Source organism: Lipotes vexillifer, unplaced genomic scaffold, assembly GCF_000442215.2.
Source record: "Lipotes vexillifer unplaced genomic scaffold, Lipotes_vexillifer_v1.1 scaffold1268, whole genome shotgun sequence".
Classification (NCBI taxonomy): Eukaryota; Metazoa; Chordata; class Mammalia; order Artiodactyla; family Lipotidae; genus Lipotes; species Lipotes vexillifer.
In genome coordinates this window covers 253,199-274,220 of record NW_006789000.1, presented here as the reverse complement: position 1 = coordinate 274,220, position 21,022 = coordinate 253,199, and the positions used below count along the sequence as shown (strand labels likewise).

At 38.3% G+C, this 21,022-nt stretch overlaps 1 protein-coding gene across 1 annotated transcript in view; it reads left to right on the top strand.

Annotated features, from left to right (window-relative positions):
• Positions 1–21,022, top strand: part of LOC103088038 (zinc finger protein 260-like) — a 51,184-nt gene that overhangs the window by 5,272 nt on the left and 24,890 nt on the right. Inside the window, 4 exon segments of the mRNA XM_082931240.1 lie at positions 495–837; positions 6,514–6,656; positions 16,295–16,421; positions 16,688–16,783. Of these exon segments, the coding sequence (XP_082787366.1) occupies positions 495–837; positions 6,514–6,656; positions 16,295–16,421; positions 16,688–16,783 (709 nt within the window).

Sequence of the window (21,022 nt, the reverse complement as noted above, 5' to 3'; positions counted from 1 at the left end):
ATTTTGCTATATTTGCTCTTTATAACTTTTTACACACAATATTTTAAATACTTAAGTATTACATCTCTAAAAATTAACTACATTTCCTACAGAACCACAATGCATACTATTAGACTATCTAAAAATAACAATAATTCCTTAGTATAACTGATAAACAGTTCAATTTTAATAAGTAAAAATTACCCTTATTTGTTCCCCAAATGTCTCTTGCAGCTGATTTAAGCCAGATCCAATTTAAGCCAGATCCAATCAAGAACCATGCACTGCACCTGGGTGTTATGTCAGTAAAGTCACGTTCTAATCTGTAACCTGCCGGTGCTTAGAAAACCTGGGCGCCAGGTAACAAGAGCCTTTGAAAGAGAAACTCCCATATTGCCCAAAGGTGCGGGAGCAAGGAATTATGGGAAGTGCAGTTTTTACCCTGGAATTGGACTTCGGGGCTCCTTTAAGCACATGCATACTTCCGCTTGTAGCTGTAAATTGTCTTTCCTCAGGCTACAGCCTCGCTCGGGAGGCGGTTCCGGCGCTGCCGACTCTCTGCGCTATTCAGGGGCCTGTGCAGCCCGACGACGGAGCTGAGGGTGAGCCCGGGAGGGTTGGGCGAGGGCCAAGGGATGCCCTCGCGGCTGAGGGGTGGGCGGAGGCGACGGTGTGGAGGAGGTCAGCGGACTCAGGAGCGGGACCTTTGGCACGTGAGCTCCAGGGGGCGGGTGGGGGCGGCCTTGGCCGGGAGGAGGGACGGCTGGGCGGGGGCTCCTCTGACAGTGGAAGGGGCCGGCCTCTGCAATACTGACGCGGGGGCGGGCCCCGAGCAGGCTGCAGAGTACGTGCGTGAACGTGCGGCCCCGGGAGGGGGGCGCTGGCTGGAGCAATCGGAGCGAGGTTCAAGTCCCAGCGCTGTCACTGAGCAACCCTGGGAATGACAGTTAACTGCAGGAGGTTCAGTTTCGTCGTCTGCAAAACGAGAATATTAGTAATACCTGACTCATGCAGTTCTGCGCTGTAAATGTAGTGTATATACCACACACACACACGTTGCTTTTTTCCATAAGATATCTTTTCATTTCTAACAACCATCTTTGAGGTAGGCTTAACTGTCTTCATGTTAAGAGAGGGGACCACTGAGGCTTGGTGAGGTGAAGTGATTTACCCAAGATCACACAGCCAGCAGCGGTGGGAATCTAGTTTTTGATTTTTCAACTGTTTTTTTCTGCTCATCTCATGTTCTTTCTAATAAACCACACTGCCTAAAACTCAGCATCATTATTCATAGCATTGGGCCCTGATATGTCTTTATAGATCCTAAGGAAATAATTGTGAAATACATGTGGACTAAATCATTACTTGGCCCTTGTGTTTTGGGGATTCTTGATGACTCTTCTGAGTCCTTGGACCAGGCAGCCCAATTGAGGTTTTGAGCCAGGTCTGCCTTGTCCAGCCTTTGTTCTTGGAGGCCTTTGAGTTTGTACATGACCCAGCCCATGAATCTTGGAGAAAGTATGTATGTTCCATAACGGTCAGATTGGGGGCCTGTTTGAAAGCTTCAGCAAAATTTAACTTGTCCCTTTGGTCTTGGTGCCAGCTTTCTTGGAACAAAGCAGCTCTTGAGATGAGAAGGAGCAATCTGCAGAAACCCTGCCTGGAAGATTGACCCTCCATCTAAGACCTGTCACCAGAGGCTGAAGAGGCCCAAGAAAGACTATATCCTAGAACTTCCTGGGCAGAAGTAATTCTTGGCCCTCCTACACAGAATGAGCAAGGCTTGGGTGATGTCATTACTTTAGAAGCCATTGCATACTGTCCAGTGAGCAGCTTTCAGAACTGAGATGAGGCTGGCAGCATGAGCAGGGGGCACGCAGCACAGCTGAGGGCACTTCAGAGGAGGCTTTATGAGGGCACAGTCCAGGGAAAGGAATCACTGCCCATAGAAGGGGAAATTGCCCCTCTTTCCCACCCTAATCATCCCACTCCCTTCACTCTGTGTTTACTCTCTACACAATCTACAGAGATGCACCATTACTCTTTTAATTCTGATGGTAAAAAAATCAAATAATGCACAGTTTGAAGATTTTTTTGTTTCGCCTTTATTTGAGAAGTGAAAAGAAAAAGGTCCTAGAGAATAAGTGACTTGTGTAGTGTCACAATTAGTGGCATGCCCAAAGAATTCACTTCTGTCCACTCTTAACAATTAAGTCACATCAAGTTTTTTTAATTAAAAAATCCTTTTGATGAACCAAGTTAGAGTAAACAAAGTACCCGTCCCTTTCCAAAAGATGTTGATGAGGATTTTCTAACTTCAGGGCCAAACACTGTCACTAAGAATGCAGAAAAACAATATAGCCAGGGCTGGATTGCTTGCTTGCCTGATTTTATTTAGTTAGTTATTTTTGCAGTGTTAGTTTTAGTGAAGGCACAGTCTTCTCTGTATTGTACTTTGTTTAATTAGTTCTCTGTTGTTATTAATTTTTCTTTCAGTCAGTGGGAGGGAAAGATGACTTCTTTAAAAAGTAGTAAGAAATGTATATATTCATCCAATGAAAAATCACATTCTAAGCTCTCTGTGACCTGTCAGAGTCAACGTAGACATATGGGTGCTCTTCCACAGTGTCTGTCCTGCGCTCCTTAGGGTTAAAGGGACTGGAGCCTTGTAGGCAGCTGCTGTGTGAAGCATCATAGGCAGCTGACTCTGAGAGCTGCACAGCAGCCTGGGTTTCATAGGACCTCATTCTCTCTCCTTTTTCCCCATCTGTACCTTTACAGTTCTTTTCAGTTTTCCAAGAGCAGCAGGAAATGAACAAATCACAGGTGAGTTGTTTATTCCCCCTTTCTTTTACAATGGACTTTGTGCAATTTGTAAAAGAACAGGAATTAAAATAGAAAGATAGAAATACGTGAAAATCAACATCAGAGAAACTACAGAGTATCAGGTCAATAGCTGAGCAAAGTCAGCGTATAGATGATATATGCAGGTCCTATAATGTACCAGGGTTATCAAAGTCGAGTTGCAAATTGGCCTCTGATCTTTCTGACAGCAAAAGAGGACCCAGAGAGCAGTCTTTTAGTTAGAGTACTAAAACATTGGCACTGCTATAACAAATCATCTTAGACTGGTGGCTTAAACAACACGTATTCCTCATAGTTCTGGAGTCTGGGAAGTCCACGGTCAAGGTGCCAGCAGATTTGGTTCTTGATGAGGGCCTTCCTCCAGTTTGCAGATGGCTACCTTCTCTTTGTATCCTCACATGGTGGAGAGAGGGGGCGGAGAGGGGCAAGCTCTCCTGTGTCTTTGCTTCTAAAGGAACTAATTTCATCATGAGCGCTCAACAACATTTAAGGACCCAGTTACCTCCCAAAGGCCCCATCTCCAAGTACCATCATGTTGGGGATTAGGGTTTCAACATACGAATTGGGGGTGGGTGTGGGACACAAACATTCAGTCCATTACAGAGTTTGAATAGACAGTTTTCCAATGGTCTTGCTTGGTCCAGCAGTATGACCTAGAATATCTGGAAGAAGGCTAAATGGTCTATATGCCCTTAAAATGGCTTTGCATAGATATTTCCCTCAGTTAGACTATGGCACTGTACATAAGACTGCCACTTACCCTGCTTCCTTGCCAGCGCTTGGTGTTGTCAGACTTTAGACTTACTGCCAATCTAATTTCTAAGAAAAGATCATCATTTTAATTTGCGTTTCTGAGATTACTAACGAGCTTGTATATCACATATTTTATTGGCTTTTCATTGCTTTTGTGAATGACTTCATTTTTAATTATATTTTTCTATATTTATTAATTTTTAATAAATTTATATTATTTTAGACAGTAATTGTCTATTATTTTTTTGTGTGAATATTTTCTCTAAGTGTGTCCTTTGATGTTTATATCTACAGTGCCTTTGGCCTTATGAGAGTTATATTTTTATGTAGGCTGATCTTTTGATCTTTTCCATTTGATTTTTTTCCTTTTGAATTTTATTTTAAAATTCTTCTGTAACCCAAGATAATGATATTTTTCTTTATTTTCATTTAATTAATACTAATACTATTTTTAAAAATATTTAAGCCTTGAATCAATCTGGAATTCATTATTGTAGACAGATGAGGAAGGAATCCAGCTTTACCTTTTAACACATAAAGCCAGTTGCACCAACTCATTATTAATCTTTTCCCCATTGAATTATAATACCACAGCTATCATTCAGTGTATTACCATGTCTGCATACATCTATTTCTGGGCATTCTAATTTACTCCGTTAGTTTTTAATTCATTTTTTTTTTGGTTCATCTTGTCCTTTCTTACCATTTTTCTGGTCTTACTGCCTGATAGCTGACATCCTTACCTTATACCTGATTTTCAGACATAACTCAGGAATTGTTAGCAAACATTAAGATACTCTCTGTAGGTTTTTGGTATACACCCATTATCCCATTAGGTAAGTTCCTTCCTATGCCTTAAGTTTTGAATGTCCATTATACCCAGTGTTTTTTTCTACACCTCTTAAGGATAGATTTTGATTACTAATTTTATTTCTTAGATGGTTTACAGTTTTTTTTTCCGGTTTTCTAAACTTTTTGTTTCAATTTTTGATGCATATTTATTTTAAAAATTGTATATTTAAGTTTTCAAATTTATTTGCATCAATGTGTTTAAAAGACTTATGATTTTTAAAATATTTAATGATAATTTTAATTCCAATTTTATCAGTTATTAAATTGTATATAATATAGAAGCTGATGATTACAAACAGAAAGACTGTGTTCTGGCTAGAAAAATATCTGAAAACCTAAAATTTCAGCATATGGATCTAGGATTGATGTTTTCAGATGGAGATAGTATTCTGCAGATACTCTGTGAGAAGAGGACGCGTACATTTGCTGTAGTGATGCCAGCCATTGCTGTATACCAAGCTATCGTGGGTTTTTTTTTCTTTATATGTATTTTTTTCTGTGTGTGTATGGATTAGGTAATGTATTCACACTGGAAAAATCAATACAATATAAACAATATATATAGATACACAAGGTGGATTCTCCCTCCTGTGTCTGTCCCTATCACTGCAACCTCCCCTTCTAGTTATAGGGAAGAAATTTTTGTATGTGTATTTTTCCATTTTTATTAAATGCAGAGACAAGTAAATATGATTTTATATCTAGATAGATAGATAAATATATATATACATAAATGTATATTTCTATTCTTTTCTTATGTGTATTTGTATGTATATATGTGTGAATACATATACACATGTAAATACGTGTATATATGTATGTGTGTGCGTATGTGATGGGTTTATTTTTTTTTCTGAGGAACAAGAGCCAAGTTTTTTATTTGTTCATTTCTTGCATCTGAAGTACTCTTTGAGGACATCCTTGTTCCTCAGTCACCACATAACTACAGCCAACTTTATGGGGTTTTCTGTCAATTTTACAGAGGCCTACCCATTCCCCTAGTTTCCTTTTGTCATCAACCTTAACTAGGATGATTTGGTGTTCAGCACAAAGGGCTTCCACCAACTTGACATATGTGTATTTATTTGTACACCCATCTTACCCAAAAGGATACACACACACCATAAAATACCTTGTTCTTTGCCTTAATTTTTACATGTAAGAACATATGCTGGAGATCTTTCCAAATTAGTATGTAGGAAAACTTACATTTTTTAAAAAATAATTTTTAATTGAGATGGAATTCACAAACTGTAAAATTTACGTTTTTAAAGTGTTAAATCCAGTGGTTGTTAGTATATTCACACAGTTGTGCCGCCATCACCACTATCTAATTTCAAAACATTTTCATCACCCCAAAAAGAAACACCCATAAGCAATTACTTTCCTATTTTCCCTCAACCCCCCAGTCCTAGGCAACCACTAATTGACTTTTTGTCTGTATAGATTTTTCATATAGGTGGAACCATACCATGTGTGGTCTTTTGTGTCTGGCATCTTTCACTTAGCATAAAGTTTTCAAGAGTTATCATTGCTGTAGCCTGTATCAGTACTTTATTCCTTTTTATGGCTGTTATATTTCATTGTACAGATATATCAAATTTAGTTAATCAGTATTAACTGATGGACATTTAGGTTGGGTTGTTTCCACCTTTTCACTATTATGAATAATGCTGCTGTGAACATTCATATACAAGTTTTTGCATGAACATATGGTTTCAGTTCTGTGGGTATACACTTAGGAGTAGGAATGGAACTGCTGGGTCATATAGTAACTTTATGGTTAAATTTTCGAGGAACTACCAAACTGTTCAATAGACGGGCTGTACAACTTTGCATTATGACCAACAATGCACAAGGGTTCCAATTTCTTACGTCCTCAACAACACTTGTTATTGTGCGTCTTTTTGATTATAGCCATCCCAGTGGGTATGAAATGGGATTTCATTGTGGTTTTGATGTGATTTCCTGAATGACTAATGCAACTGAACATCTTTACGTGTGCTTGTTATTAGTACCCTCTTTTGAGAAATGTCTATTCAAATCTTTTTGCTCGTTTTATAGCATTAGCTGTCTCTGCAGTAGTCAATGACAAGTTGTATACCATTTTTTCCATTTATGCCTATGCCAGTTATGAAGGCATGAACAGCAGAATGGAACCAAGTGTTTGTGTTCCTGGGAAGGTGCCATTAGCCACTATGCAGTGGGTTAGCAGAGCGAGTCCCCTCTAGCCCTATATGTGATGCTGACATGGATGGTGGGCCCTAAGACTCTGAGGCAACACGATCTTTCCCACCAGGGGCAGACATTTTATTGCCTTTGGGGGTCCACAAAATAATACATAACCTGGAGGGGTGCAGATGACACCTATGAGGATTTGTTGTCATAATGCTGACTAGTCCGGTTATATACTGTCTCAATCTACTTTTGACATTTGGTTTCAGGAAGGGAGAATTGTTGGTCCATTGTGCCAATGCAGATCAGTATTACCCATTCTGGTATGGGGATCTTTTCCTGTCACAACGTAGGTAATATTAAAGCTGGGGACTCAAGAGCATGCCTGCATCTGGACCTGTATCAAGGGAGTCACCGAGTGATTTGACCCAATGATAGCTTGAAGAAGGTCCAAGTGATTATGTATTGGCCAGGCCATTACAGTGGAATTGCAAATTGCAAGAGACTTTATTCCGGGATGATAAATCTACCATTGTTTAAGTTTGCCTCCTCTTGCCACAGCTGTGCTAATTCTTTTCAGGGTGTTGTCATCTAGGAACAGCAAAGGAATGAAAAGAAGAAAGTTTAATGTTCTGATCCCCCTCCCACTCTGTCAGTCTTCTGAGACTGGATTTGCTCATGTTTACTACTTCTGTGGGGATCCATTGACACTTTTGTTTGACCCTACATGCATTGCAGTTTGTATGTGATTGAAGTTAAGTTCTTAGCTTAAAGTAGACTATTTTAACTATAAGATGTTTAATGTAGACCTTATGGTAACCATAAAGAAAAATCTCTAGTAGATAGACAAAAGACAAAGGATTCAAAGCATACCACTACAAAAAAAAAAAAAAAATCAAGTCAGCAAGAGAGTAAGAAAGGAACAAAGGAAATACAAAACAGTCAGAAAACAATTAACAAAATGGCAATAGTAAGTCCTTACCTATCAATAACTGCTTTAAAGGTAAATGGATTAAATTCTCCAATCAAAAGACACCGAATACCTGAATGGATTTTTAAAAAACAAGATCTAAAAATATGCTACCAACAAGAGACTTCATTTTAGCTTTAAGGACACATATAGGCTAAAAGTAAAGGGATGGGGGGAAAAATCCATGAAAATGGTAACCAGAGAAGAACTGGAGTGGCTATACTTATATCAGAGAAAATAGGCTTTAAGTCAGAAACTGTCACAAGAGGCATTACAATGGATACGACAGAAATACAAAGGTCTGTAAGATACTACTATGAACAGTTATATACCAACAAATTAGATAACTTAGAAGAAATGGATAAATACCTAGAAGCACACTGTACCAAGAATGAATCATGAAGTAATGGAAAATCTAAACAGATCCATAATGAATAAGGAGATTGAAACAGTAATAAAAAACCTCCCAACAAAGCCTAGGGCTTCATGGTTTCCCTGGTTAATTCTACCAAACATTTAAAGAAAAATTAATGCCAGTTCTTTTCAAACTCTTACCAAAAATTGAAGAGGAAGGAACAATTCCAAACTCATTTTACAAGGCCAGTGTTACCCTGATACTGAAGCCAGACAAGAACACTACAAGAAAAGGAAACAGGGCTTCCCTGGTGGCGCAGTGGTTGAGAATCTGCCTGCTAATGCAGGGGACACGGGTTCGAGCCCTGGTCTGGGAGGATCCCACATGCCGCGGAGCAACTGGGCCCGTGAGCCACAACTACTGAGCCTGCGCGTCTGGAGCCTGTGCTCCGCAACAAGAGAGGCCACGATAGTGAGAGGCCCGCGCACCGCGATGAAGAGTGGCCCCTGCTTGCCACAACTAGAGAAAGCCCTCGCACAGAAACGAAGACCCAACACAGAAAAAATAAATTAATTAATTAATAAACTCCTACCCCCAACATCTAAGAAAAAAAAAAAGAAAAGGAAACAATAGGTTAATATCCTTGATGAACACAGATGCAAAAATACTCAACAAAATACTAGCAAATTGAATTCAATATCACATTAAAAGGATCATACACCATGATCAAGTGGGATTTATCCCTGGGATGCAAGGGTGGCTTAACATATGTAAATCAATGTGGTGTACCACATTAACAACATGAACAAAAAGTCATATGATCATTTCAATAGATGCAGAAAAGGCATTTGACAAAGTTCAACACCCTTACTTGATAAAAAAAAAAAAAACACCTCTCAACAAAATAAGTAGAGAGGGAATATACCTCAACATAATAAAAGCCATATATGACAAGCCCACTGCTACCCTCATATTCAGTGTTGTAAAGCTGAAAGCTTTTCCTCTAAGATCAGGAATAAGACAAGGATGACCACTTTTGACATCTCTATTCAATATAGTACTGGAAGTCCTAGCCATAGAAATCAGGCAAGAAAAAGAGATAAAAGACATCCAAATCAGAAAGGAAGAAATAAAATTTTCTGTTTGTAAATGACATCATGTTACATATAGAAAACCCTAAAGACCCCACCAAAACAGTGTTAGAGCTAAATTCAGGAAAGTTGCAAGACACAAAATCAACATAAAAATTATATGCGGGCTTCCCTCATGGCACAGTGGTTAAGAATCCGCCTGCCAATGCAGGGGACACAGGTTCAAGCCCTGGAATGGGAAGATCCCACATGCCACGGAGCAACTAAGCCCGTGCACCACAACTACAGAGCCTGTGCTCTAGAGCCCGCGAGCCACAGCTATTGAGCCCACATGCCACAACTACTGAAGTCCACGCACCTAGAGCCCATGGTCCGCAACAAGAGAGGCCACCACAATGAGAAGCCCGCGCACTGCAACAAAGAGTAGCCCCCACTTGCTGCAACTAGAGAAAGCCCGCGCACAGCAATGACGACCCAACACAGCCTAATTAATTAATTATTTATTTTTTAAAAATGATATGCATTTCTATACACTGAATCTGAAAATGTAAATTAAGAAAACAATGTACAATTGCATTAAAAAGAATAAAATACGTAAAAATAAATGTAACCGAGGAGGTGAAAGTTCTGTACACTGAAAGCTGTAAAACGCTGAAGGAAACTGAAGAACATACAAATAAATGGAAAGATATTCTGTGTTCATAAATTAGTAGAATAATATTGTTAATATGTCTATACTACCCAAAGGAATCTGTAGATTCCCTGCATTTCTTGACATTGGTCTGAGCATGATTTTTTTAATATGACCCCCAAAACACAGGCAACAAAAGCCTAAGTAGACAAATGGGAGTGCATCAAACTAAAAAGCACTTCTGCACAGCAAAGGAAACAAAATGAAAAGACAACCCATGGAATGGGATAAAATATTTTCAAACCATACATCTTCTTCTAGCAATCCCTCTTCTGGCCCAGAGAAATTAAATCAGTATCTCAAGGAGAAATCTGTGCCCCATGTTTATTGCAGCATTATTCATAACATTCAAGATATTGAAGCAATCTAAGTGTCCATCAACAGATGGATGAATAAAGAAATTCCATATACAATAGAATATTATACAGCTTTTTAATAAGGAAATCCTGCCATTTGTGACAACATGGATGGAGCTAGTGGACATAATGCTAAGTGAAATAGATAGATAGATAGATAGATAGATAGATAGAAAGTTAAACTCATAGAAAGTTAAACTCTAAAATAAATAGATAGATAGATAGATAGATAGGTAGGTAGATAGGTAGATAGATAGAAAGTTAAACTCATAGAAGCAGAGAGAAAAAAGTTGGTTGCCAGGGATTGGGGTTTAGGAGAAATGATTTCTTGGTTAAAGGATATAAAGTTTCATTTATGCAGGATATATAAGTTCTGGAGGTCTAATGTACAGCATGGTTGCTATAGTTAGTAATATGGTAATGTACACTTGAAATTTGCTAAGATAGTAGATCTTAAGTGTTCTTACTACACAGAAAAGGTAACTACAAAGTCAGCCCTCTGTAAGTATGGGTTCCACATCTGTGGATTCAACCAACCGTGGGTCGAAGATATTCTTTAAAAAATTGCAGAGGGCTTCCCTGGTGGCCCAGTGGTTAAGAATCCGCCTGCCAATGCAGGGGATACGGGTTCGAGGCCTGGTCTGGGAAGATCCCACATGCCGCGGAGCAACTAAGCCCATGTGCCACAACTACTGAAGCCTGCGTGCCTAGAGCCCGTGCTCCACAACAAGAGAAGCCACCACAATGAGAATGCCTGCACCCCGCAACGAAGAGTAGCCCTTGCTCGCCACAACTAGAGAAAGCCCACGTGCAGCAATGAAGACCCAACGCAGCCAAAAATTAAATAAATAAAATAAAATAATTTTTTAAAAAATTGCAGAAATTTCCAAAAAGCAAAACTTGAATTTGCTGCACACTGGCAACCTTTACATAGCATTTACATTGTATTGGGTATCATAAGTAATCTAGAGATGATTTAAAGTATGCAGAAGGATGTGCATAGGTTACATGCAAATACTATGCCATTTTATATAAGGAACTTGAGCATCCACAGATTTCGGTACGGGGGGTGGGTCCTGGAACCAATCCCCCGTAGATACTGAGAGATGACTGTATTCAAGGTGATGAATATGATAATTAGCTTGATTGTGGGAATCATTCACAATGTATATGTATATCAAAAAATATATACAATTTTCATTTATCAATTATACCTGAAAGCTGGAAAAAATTTTAAACCCCCAGAACTAACAAAAATATATAAATAAAACTTCTGTGGGAACTTGGGCTTGTTGGACATCAAGCATCCCCCAGTGGAACGTATAGAATGGCAATTAAGGTATCCTTACAGGAGCACAGTGAACATACACTGTAGGCTGTTCGATGTGAATACAAATGGTCCTTATCCTCAGCCCACATGAGGACTGAGAATAACAGTGTACGGTTCTCTGGTATGGACTGCCACTGTCTCAGTGACAGTGATGATATCTGGCACAGCATTCAGCCTGTGATAATCCACTGTCAGTCTCCATGCCCCAGAGGCCTTTTTGACCATTCAAACCAGGCTTTTAAATTGTGAAAGAGTGGTTTATAACATTTCTGTCTGCAGCAGGTCTTCAATTAACAAAATAATGTCTTTTTCCCCACCTAGTATTCAGTATGCTTTCTGCTGGACAGTGTGCCATGGGTTGGGCAATCCTGGAGGCAGTCAGGAATGCACCGGCCTTCCATAATGGCTTATATCTGACTTTGTTAGGGTGCATACCCCTTGAAGTGGTGATGGTGCTCAGTACTGCACATGGCCAAATTACCAATGCCCATTATGCACCCAGCAGTGGGAACCATAGTCACCAGCTGTTTGAAAGTGTCTAGGTCATGGAAGACAAGAAAAAACAAGGAACTGCTTGGAGTATGGAATCCTGAATTAGATTCTGGAACAAAAAAAAAGGATATCAATGGAAAAACTGGTGAAATCTAAGTATAGACTATAGTTTGCTATAGGTTAATAACATACCAATGTTAATTTCTTTTTTTTTTTTTGACCACACCGTGCAGCTTGCTCAATCTTAGTTCCCTGACCAGGGATTGAACCCGGGTCCTTTGCAGTGAGAGCATGGTGTCCTAACCACTGGACGGCCAGGGAATTCCCCCAATGTTAATTTCTTAATTTTGATCATTGTACTTTGTTAATTAAGATCTTAATATTAGGAGAAACCGGATGAAGAGGATACAGGAACTCACTGTACTGTTTTTGCAACTTGTCTCTAAGTCTAGAATTATTTTAAAATAAGTTAAAAACTGCAAAGAAATCTTTAACTTTACTTAGTAGATCTGGTATTGGTATTATAATTCTAAAACTATTTTGTGTCAAATGAATGGGTAAATATATTGAAGTAGTTGAGAACCGGGGTTCTATTAGAGGGAAATTACAGATATGGAATGGGGAAATTGTTATTGGATTTAAATTGGAGGACTCAATATGAATGCATGATTTAAAAAATAATAATAATAAATATTTTCCTGCTCTAGCTTCTGAAAGGGCATAGGAATAGTAATCCACCTTTTGTACACCTAGTGGCTAAATCTTAACTTCCAAATACTCTTCCCCACTAAAAGAAACCTAACTCTGGGACATAGGAAGTATAAAGTAATTCTGGAAAATCATTTTATACTAGAAACAAGAATGTACTGAAATGCTTGATAAAAGGACATAGAAGGCCACCAGACTGAGACAGCTTAGCATCAAAAAGAATAACTCTTAATGGATTATTACACAACAACCAAAAAATTTTCATGAGTTCCTAGTGATACAGAAGAGACAGAGAAGAAAGAAAGCTCTTCTTTATGGAAAAACTGCCAGCTAGCAAATACAGAAGGAATGAGAATAAGAAAATCACCATTTTACAAGCCCTACAGTAATAATTGATTTGGCAAGAATCATCCATTGGTACTAAAACCACTGACTGACTGAAAGGTTGAAGGTGAACAGGCTAATTATACAGGCTTAAAGTATTGCTTCCTCTCACTCTCCCCAGATTACTTACCAATTACAAGAGAAACTGCCTTTACAATGGAGATTGCTGGTGATCACCACTTTAACTAAATAATCATACTCAGTTTCACCAGGAGAGGGACAGTCTGGTGGTTAGTTCCCCTGTATGTTGCAGTAAGAGGTATGTGATAGCCCCTGTGTTATGTTTTTGTCCAAAATATGAAAAGCTGATCTGCATTTAACTATAAGGAAACAATCTGACAAACCCAGAATATGGGATATTTTACAAGATAGCTGGCCTGGATTCTTTTAAAAAATCAATGCAAATGAAAAAAGATAGGGAGTCTTGTTTTCTGGATCAGAGAAAATAAAAGAGGCATAACACCTAAGTGTAATATGTGAGACTGGATTGAATTCTGGATTGGGGAAATATTTTGAAACAATTGAGTAGTTTAAATAAGGATTGTGTGTTAGATTATATTACTGAATTAACTTAATCTCCTTAGGTGTGAATGTGATGTATGGGAACGTGACTTTATTCTTAAGAAATACATACTGATGTATATAGAAGGGTGAAATCTCACGATCATTTCAAATTTCAAGTGATTCAGCCAAAGGTATAATTATATGTAGAAAGAGATACAGCAAATACTGCAAAAAGGATTTAGGTGATGATTATTCAAGTGTTCATTTTATGTTTTTTCAATTTTTCTTTAAATTTGAAAATCCAAATGAAAAAGTTAGGGATAAATAACAGCATTGTGGTACATACCTGGCATCCAGAGCTTGGTGTCTTATACCATTCCTCACTGCAAGGAACCAGGACTCGTTGGAGAAATGGCTGATTCCAGAGCTGGGGCAGGATGGGTGTAAGATGAGCTTGGGACATCATGTTATGCCCTAAAGTAAGGAAGTATTCAAAGTAATCACAGGGCATGTCAGCTTGAAGGGGCTTCTGGGATAGTTGAACACCAAAATGATTAAGTACAATAAGGAATTATAATCCACTGGGAAAAATAGGAATTTGTGAGTTTATACTTATAATAAATTGGCAGAAAGGAGGTTTCTTGCTTATGGTGGATTAAAGGCAAATTGGTAAATGTGGAAGGAGTACAGAAGCTGGAAAAGCAGCATTTTGCATCTATCATAGTGAAGATCATATCAGGCAAGAATCATCAATTCATGCTAAATCTAGTGGACAGTCTGATGAGGATTAGGGGATTTTCATGGTCTTAAAATCTCCCCAAAGATTGCTTATTAGTTCCAAGAGAGGTAAAAAGGCAGTAATTATACAGTGGAGAACTCAGACGACCCTTTGCCCAGGTGGTCAGAATTAGCATTTCCATTGAGGGACAGTGGCAGCATATGCTGCAGATAGGATACCTGTGAAGGGAACAACATCACCTATGCACTTTCCAACCTAGATCAAGTAACATGAATCTAACCACAAGGAAACATCCGACAAGTCGAAAATGAACATTCTGATTTTTAGAAAGAGTGGGGAACAATATTTTTCAAAGATGCCAATGTCATAAAAGACAAAAGCTGTGGAAATGTTCCAGAAAAAGAGAGGCTAAAGAGACATGGCAAATAAATGCAATACTTTGCCCTAGACTGGATCTGTTTTGGAAGGGGGAAGTGCTATAAAAGAGGTTACTGTGGGGCTTCCCTGGTGGCGCAGCGGTTGAGAGTTCGCCTGCCGATGCAGGGGACACAGGTTCATGCCCCGGTCCGGGAAGATCCCACATGCGGCGGAGCGGCTAGGCCCATGAGCCGTGGCCGCTGAGCCTGCGCGTCTGGAGCCTGTGCTCCGCAACGGGAGAGGCCACAGCAGTGAGAGGCCTGCGTACCGCAAAAATAAATAAATAAATAAATAAATAGCCTTATAGAGTCTGGTTTATATATTTTCTAAGGTGATTCAGATGTGCAGCCAGAGTTGAGAACCACCATTCTAGAATGTTAAATCTGAAATTATGTAAGGCCAGGGCTTATTCACATCTTTTTACTGGTTTCACGTTTTCTGGAGTGGGGGTCTTCAGAATGGAAGGTGGACATCCCAGGAGATGTGCAAGACTATCCATCATGGTCTCTGAAGAAGATATTACAATTTGTATTAAATTTTTATCTAAAATTGAGAACGTGATTAAGCTTCATTAAATACTTAGATTGTCATTACATGTACTTATGTACAATATGTACAAACTGTATCAGTTCAAATGATGGAGTGGTGATCAAAGGATGTTTGGATTTATAGGAACTGGTTCAAAATTATTCCATGTCTGGCCCTTGAACACCTGTTGAGTACTTTATCTTACCGTATCTCCTCACCCTGTTGATCTAGCAAACTATGCTAGTTGCTTTCCGCTGGACTTAACTTTTAAAATACATTTTAAATGCATGCAAAATGCATTTGACCATGTGGAGGCTAATGCATATTTTTGCATAATACAACTACTCAAAGAATTTCAGCCTCGTAACAGCCACATAATAACAGATGGAACTAATTTTTCCTTGCTTTATGTCTACACTATATACTTTTTTGTTTTTGCAAATTTATTTATTTTATTTATTTATTTTTGGCTGTGTTGGGTCCTCGTTGCTGTGCATAGGCTTTCTCTAGTTGCGGTGAGCAGGGGCTACTCTTCATTGCGGTGCTCAGGCTTCGTATTGCGGTGGCCTCTCTTGTTGCAGAGCACAGGCTCTAGGTGCACGGGCTTCAGTAGTTGTGACTCACGGGCTCTAGAGTGCAGGCTCAGGAGTTGTGGTGCACGGGCTAAGTTGCTCCACAGCATGTGGGATCTTCCCGGACCAGGGCTCGAGCCTGTGTCCCCTGCATTGGCAGGCAGATTCTTAACCACTGTACCACCAGGGAAGACCCTATACTTTATACTTTGTAAGCGTTTCTAACATAGCTCTTTTAATACCTTATTGTAAATAGATGTTTGTATATCTACTTTACTACTAGAATGTAAGCTTATTGTTCTTGATTTTTCTGAGCAATTAGAATGTTTCCATGGACAGAGTAGTTAGCTCAATAGAAGCTTTTTTTATTCAGCAATTACTCACCATGTTGACAAGGTATCTATTTCTCCCATAAAAATAAAAATAGCATATATGGTATGCATCAAATATTTTTTTAAGTTCTATTCTTCACACATATTTTTCACATTCTCCAATTGTTAACAATTCAGACTGAACAAAATGTACTGTTACAGGGACTAGTATCATTCAAGGATGTGTCAATCAACTTCACCCAGGCAGAGTGGCAGTGGCTGGACTCAGCTCAGAAGATCCTGTATAGGGATGTGATGCTAGAGAACTACAGCAACGTGGTCTCAGTGGGTAAGCAGAACTTCCCGTGTAAGTTCCTGTAGTTGGTGAAACATGTCAAACCTCTGAAGAGCTGAATTGTATTTAGTGTTAAGGGTTTGGGTTCAAAAATTCTTAATTCCTTTGGGGATCTAGAAAGGATGTTAGCATCTTTGCCTCTGGTGAGAGGTGCTACCCTGCCGAGGTTGAAATAAGCACCCTCATCATGCATGACAGTCTTTAGGCTCCATGAAGCTCAAGTGTCTAGATAAGAGTCCTGTGTCATTTCCCGTTGACAGGGTGTCTTATACCCAAACCAGATGTGATCTCCAAGTTGGAGCAAGGAGAAGAGCCGTGGATAATAGAGGTAGAGTTCTCAAGCCAGAGCCTTCCAGGTGAGTTATTTTATACCAAAGGGGTGGAAGCTAGTGGAAATTAGATCTCAAATGGACAGTGAGTTGTTTAACATCTGCATTAGTTTCTTAGGGCTGTGGTAACAAAGCACCACAAACTGGGTGCCTTAAAACAACAGAAATTTATTTTCTCACAGTTCTGGAAGCTACAAGTAAAAAATCAGTGTCCGCAGGGCCATGCTCCCTCCAACGACTCTAGGAGAGGGTCCTTTCTGCCTCCTCCTAGCTTCTGGTGGTTTTGGCAATCCCTGTCACTCCTTGACATATAGCTGTATCACTCCAATCCCTGCTTCCATTGTCACATGTCCTGCCTTCTGTGTGTCATCTTCTTATGAGGACACCAGCCATACTGAGTTTAGGGCCCACCCTAATCCAGTATGACCTCATCCTAACTAATTACATCTGCCAAGACCCTCATTCCAAATAAGGTCATATTCTGAGATCCTGGGTGGACATGAATTTGGGGGAGACATTAGTCAACCAAGTATAAGATCTTTGAAACATTTTTGGAAATCTCTTTTTAGAGACTTTATACCTTTTCAAAATTTGAGGATTATCCAGCCATCATTGCTAAAATACTTAAATTAGCACCTTGAAATATCACCCTTCTCACACGGTGTGTTCATTCTATGCTTAATGTTTATAGAGAAACTTTGCACTCTGATGTTACACAAATCTAATTCTTGGTTACTGCATCTTGAATCTTTACTTCTGCACAATTCCTCTCTTTCTGTAGCACTTTCAGTTGCCATATTTCCTCTTATTTTCACATACTCCTTTTGACTTTCATCATTTTTAGATATCTTCTTTAGAAATTACTAAACATCTATGATTTTTGTGCTCCTTCAAGTTTCCCTCATCATTCCCTCTTTCCTTTTGTGGTAAAATGCCTCATATTTTTCTGTATCCTGACTCACAGTTCATTTTCTCTTTTATACCTGCTGTTAAGATTTCATTGCTATTTTTGTGTGTGTGTGCCCAAATTGATAGTTACCTTCTGTACCTTTGTGCTTTATTTGATAGCACTAAAAACCCTTTCTAAAATACCCCTAAACTTGCCTTTGGTGAGCAGAACTAATTTGATCACACTCAGCTTTCCTAAATATTTATCCTTCTGTTGTCTGTCTAGTTTACCAGCCAACACCAGTGCTCATCATACAGCATAGAGTAAACATTAATTAAATCAGTACCTTTTTATTTATGCAATCATTTATTCAATTCAAGATGTCTGTAAAGGCTCTGTTTTATACCTTCTGCTCTTCTTAGATGTTTTAAAGTGATTAATCCATCTTCAAGGCTTAAGATTCTCTTAGGTTTATGACTCCAAAGTTGGTGGTGATATAATCACCATAATCAACACTTGCATTATAGCCTACACTGTGCACCGTTCTAAGCAGTTTATACATATTAATTCATCTACTCCTCACAACAGTCCCCTGGTATAAATACTGTTACTATTTTTCCAGATAAACAGACTGAAGTCCAAAGAGATTAAGTAACATGCCCAAGGTCCTCCAGTTAATAAGTGGTACATCTAGATTTCATACCCAAGAAGGTTGGCTCCAGAGACTGTACTCTTTACAACTATTCTGTGCTGCCTCTTATCTGTCTTATCTTGCTTCTGCCTTCTAAATCAATGTTTTACCTGTTTGAAGATCAGCTCTAGTAGACCACTTCATTCATTTTCAGAATATCAGAGACTAAAGTCATTTATATTCCATTTTATATTTCACTGTATAATGTCTACTCACTTTCCATATTACCCCTTTATTCATTAGGCTGTTATCCTCCTGTTTGCAGGTATGGAGTCATCTTGAAACTTCCATCTCTGCCATTCTCTCTTATAAATTTTATTTAATTATCTGTTATTTGTTCTTATTCCCCTAAGTTCCCTCAGTGTGCTCAGTTGTCATGAATTTTAACCAAAACCAGAACCATATTATCACATACCTGGTTTCTTATTTCATTTGTCAGATTTGATTACCAAAATTATCTAATATATCTTGATACTAGCCTAAGAAGATAAATATGCTTACTATAATTTCCAAAATTTATAATTCTCTTTTTTATAAGGACTGTCATTATGGCCCTGTGTTTTCTAATCTAATTTTATTTTTCTCTATTTGCCCAAAACTCATGTTAAATTCCATCTGATCCATATTCTTAAATACCCTGATATATATCTAGATCTTTATATATATATATATATATATATATATATATATATATATATATATATATATATATTTGGCTGCACTGGGTCTTAGTTGCAGCACGCGGGGTCTTCATTGTGGCATGCGGGATCTTTAGCTGTGGAATGCGAACTCTTTTTTGTGACATGTGGGATCTAGTTCCCTGACCAGGGATCAAACCTGGGCCCCCTGCATTGGGAGCATGGAGTCTTAGCCACTGGACCATAGGAAAGTCCCTAAATCTTTTATTAAAGTTTATTTTGCCTCCCCAGAAACCTTAAATCTTTAATTTTTAAAAAAAATTTATTTTATTGAAGTATAGTTGAATTACCATGTTGTGTTAATTTCTGTTATACAGTACAGTGATTCAGTTATCATATATGTACATCTTTTTTCATATTCTTTTCCATTATAGTTTATCACAGGACACTGAATATAGTTCCCTGTGCTATACAGTAGGATCTTATTGTGTATCCATTCTATATATAATTGTTTGCATCTGCTAATCCTAAACTCCCAACTCATCCTTCTCCTACCCCCTCTCCCCCTTGGCAACCACAAGTCTGTTCTCTATGTCTGTGAGTCTTTGTCTGTTTTGTAGATAAGTTCATTTGTGTCATATTTTAGACTCCACATATAAGTGGTATCATATGGTATTTGTCTTTCACTTTCTGACTGACTTCTCTTAGTATGATAATCTCTAGGTCCATCCATGTTGTTGCAAATGGCATTATTTCATTCTTTTTTATGGCTGAGTAATATTTCATTTTATATACGTACCACATCTTCTTTATCCATTCATCTGTCAGTGGACATTTAGGTTGTTTCCATGTTTTGGCAATTGTGAATAGTGCTGCTATGAACATAGGGGTGCATGTGTCTTTTTGAATTAAAGTTTTGTCTTGATATAGTTCCAGGAATGGGATTGCTGGATCATACGGCAACTCTATTTTTAGTTTTTTGAGGAACCTCCATACTGTTTTCCATAGTAGCTGCACCAATTTACATTCCCACCAACAGTGTAGGAAAGCTCCCTTTTTTCCACACCCTCTCTAGCATTTGTTATTTGTAGATTTTTAAATAATGACCATTCTGACCAGTGTGAGGTGGTGCTTCATTGTATTAATAGTTTTGTTAAATCTTTAATTTTGAGTTCAAGTTTTAATTGCTTTCAAGGAACTGTTCTTTACTACTCTAGCTGTATGACTTTAGATGTGTTACTTAATCTTTATATACCGTAGTTTCCTCATTTGTAAAATGGGGATGACATAGAACTGATCTCACAGGTTGTGAGGATTAAATCAGTTACGTGTAATTTGTATTAAATTGTTCTCTCACTTCTTGTCTTCCATTTGCACTTAGGAGGTCTACTAAAAATTACATATGTTGATTTATGAATTTCTTTTTCTCACCTTGCTTATAATCCTACTAGATAAGTGCTTCTATTTTTCTCTTCCTAATGTTCTTGTGTAACAGAACTGTATATTCGATGATTATATGATTGATTGATAGAGGAGTCAGTTGAGAAAGAAACCTTTTTTTACCCTACTAAAATTCATAAAAATCAGAGATGAGTTAACAAAGATATAAAATTGAGTTAAGAAGTAACACTATTGCAGGAGTAAGACTTCTTTGCATAAAGGTAAGTTAGAATATTGAAATTGGAAAAAAAATGGGAATTCATGATTAGCACATGTTTAGTATTAAACAACTCTGATAAACTGAAATGACTGTAGCAGCATTCAAAATAAAGCTATTAAATATTTGATCTTGTTGCAAGGATCACCACTTTGTCTGCTTATTTCTTACCTAGCATTAAAGGTCACATTTGGCGAAACCAAATACTTGTATTTAGTGCCTATTTTCTCCCCTCTTTTAATACTACAAAAGGGTCTTTGACGTAGATAGATAGATAGACAGAACACAACTAATTAAGAGGCATTTGCATTTTCTTCCTGGGAGACTAGGCCTGAAGCCAAAACTTAATCTACAATCATTAATTGTAGAGCCAATTCATAACCAATTTAAG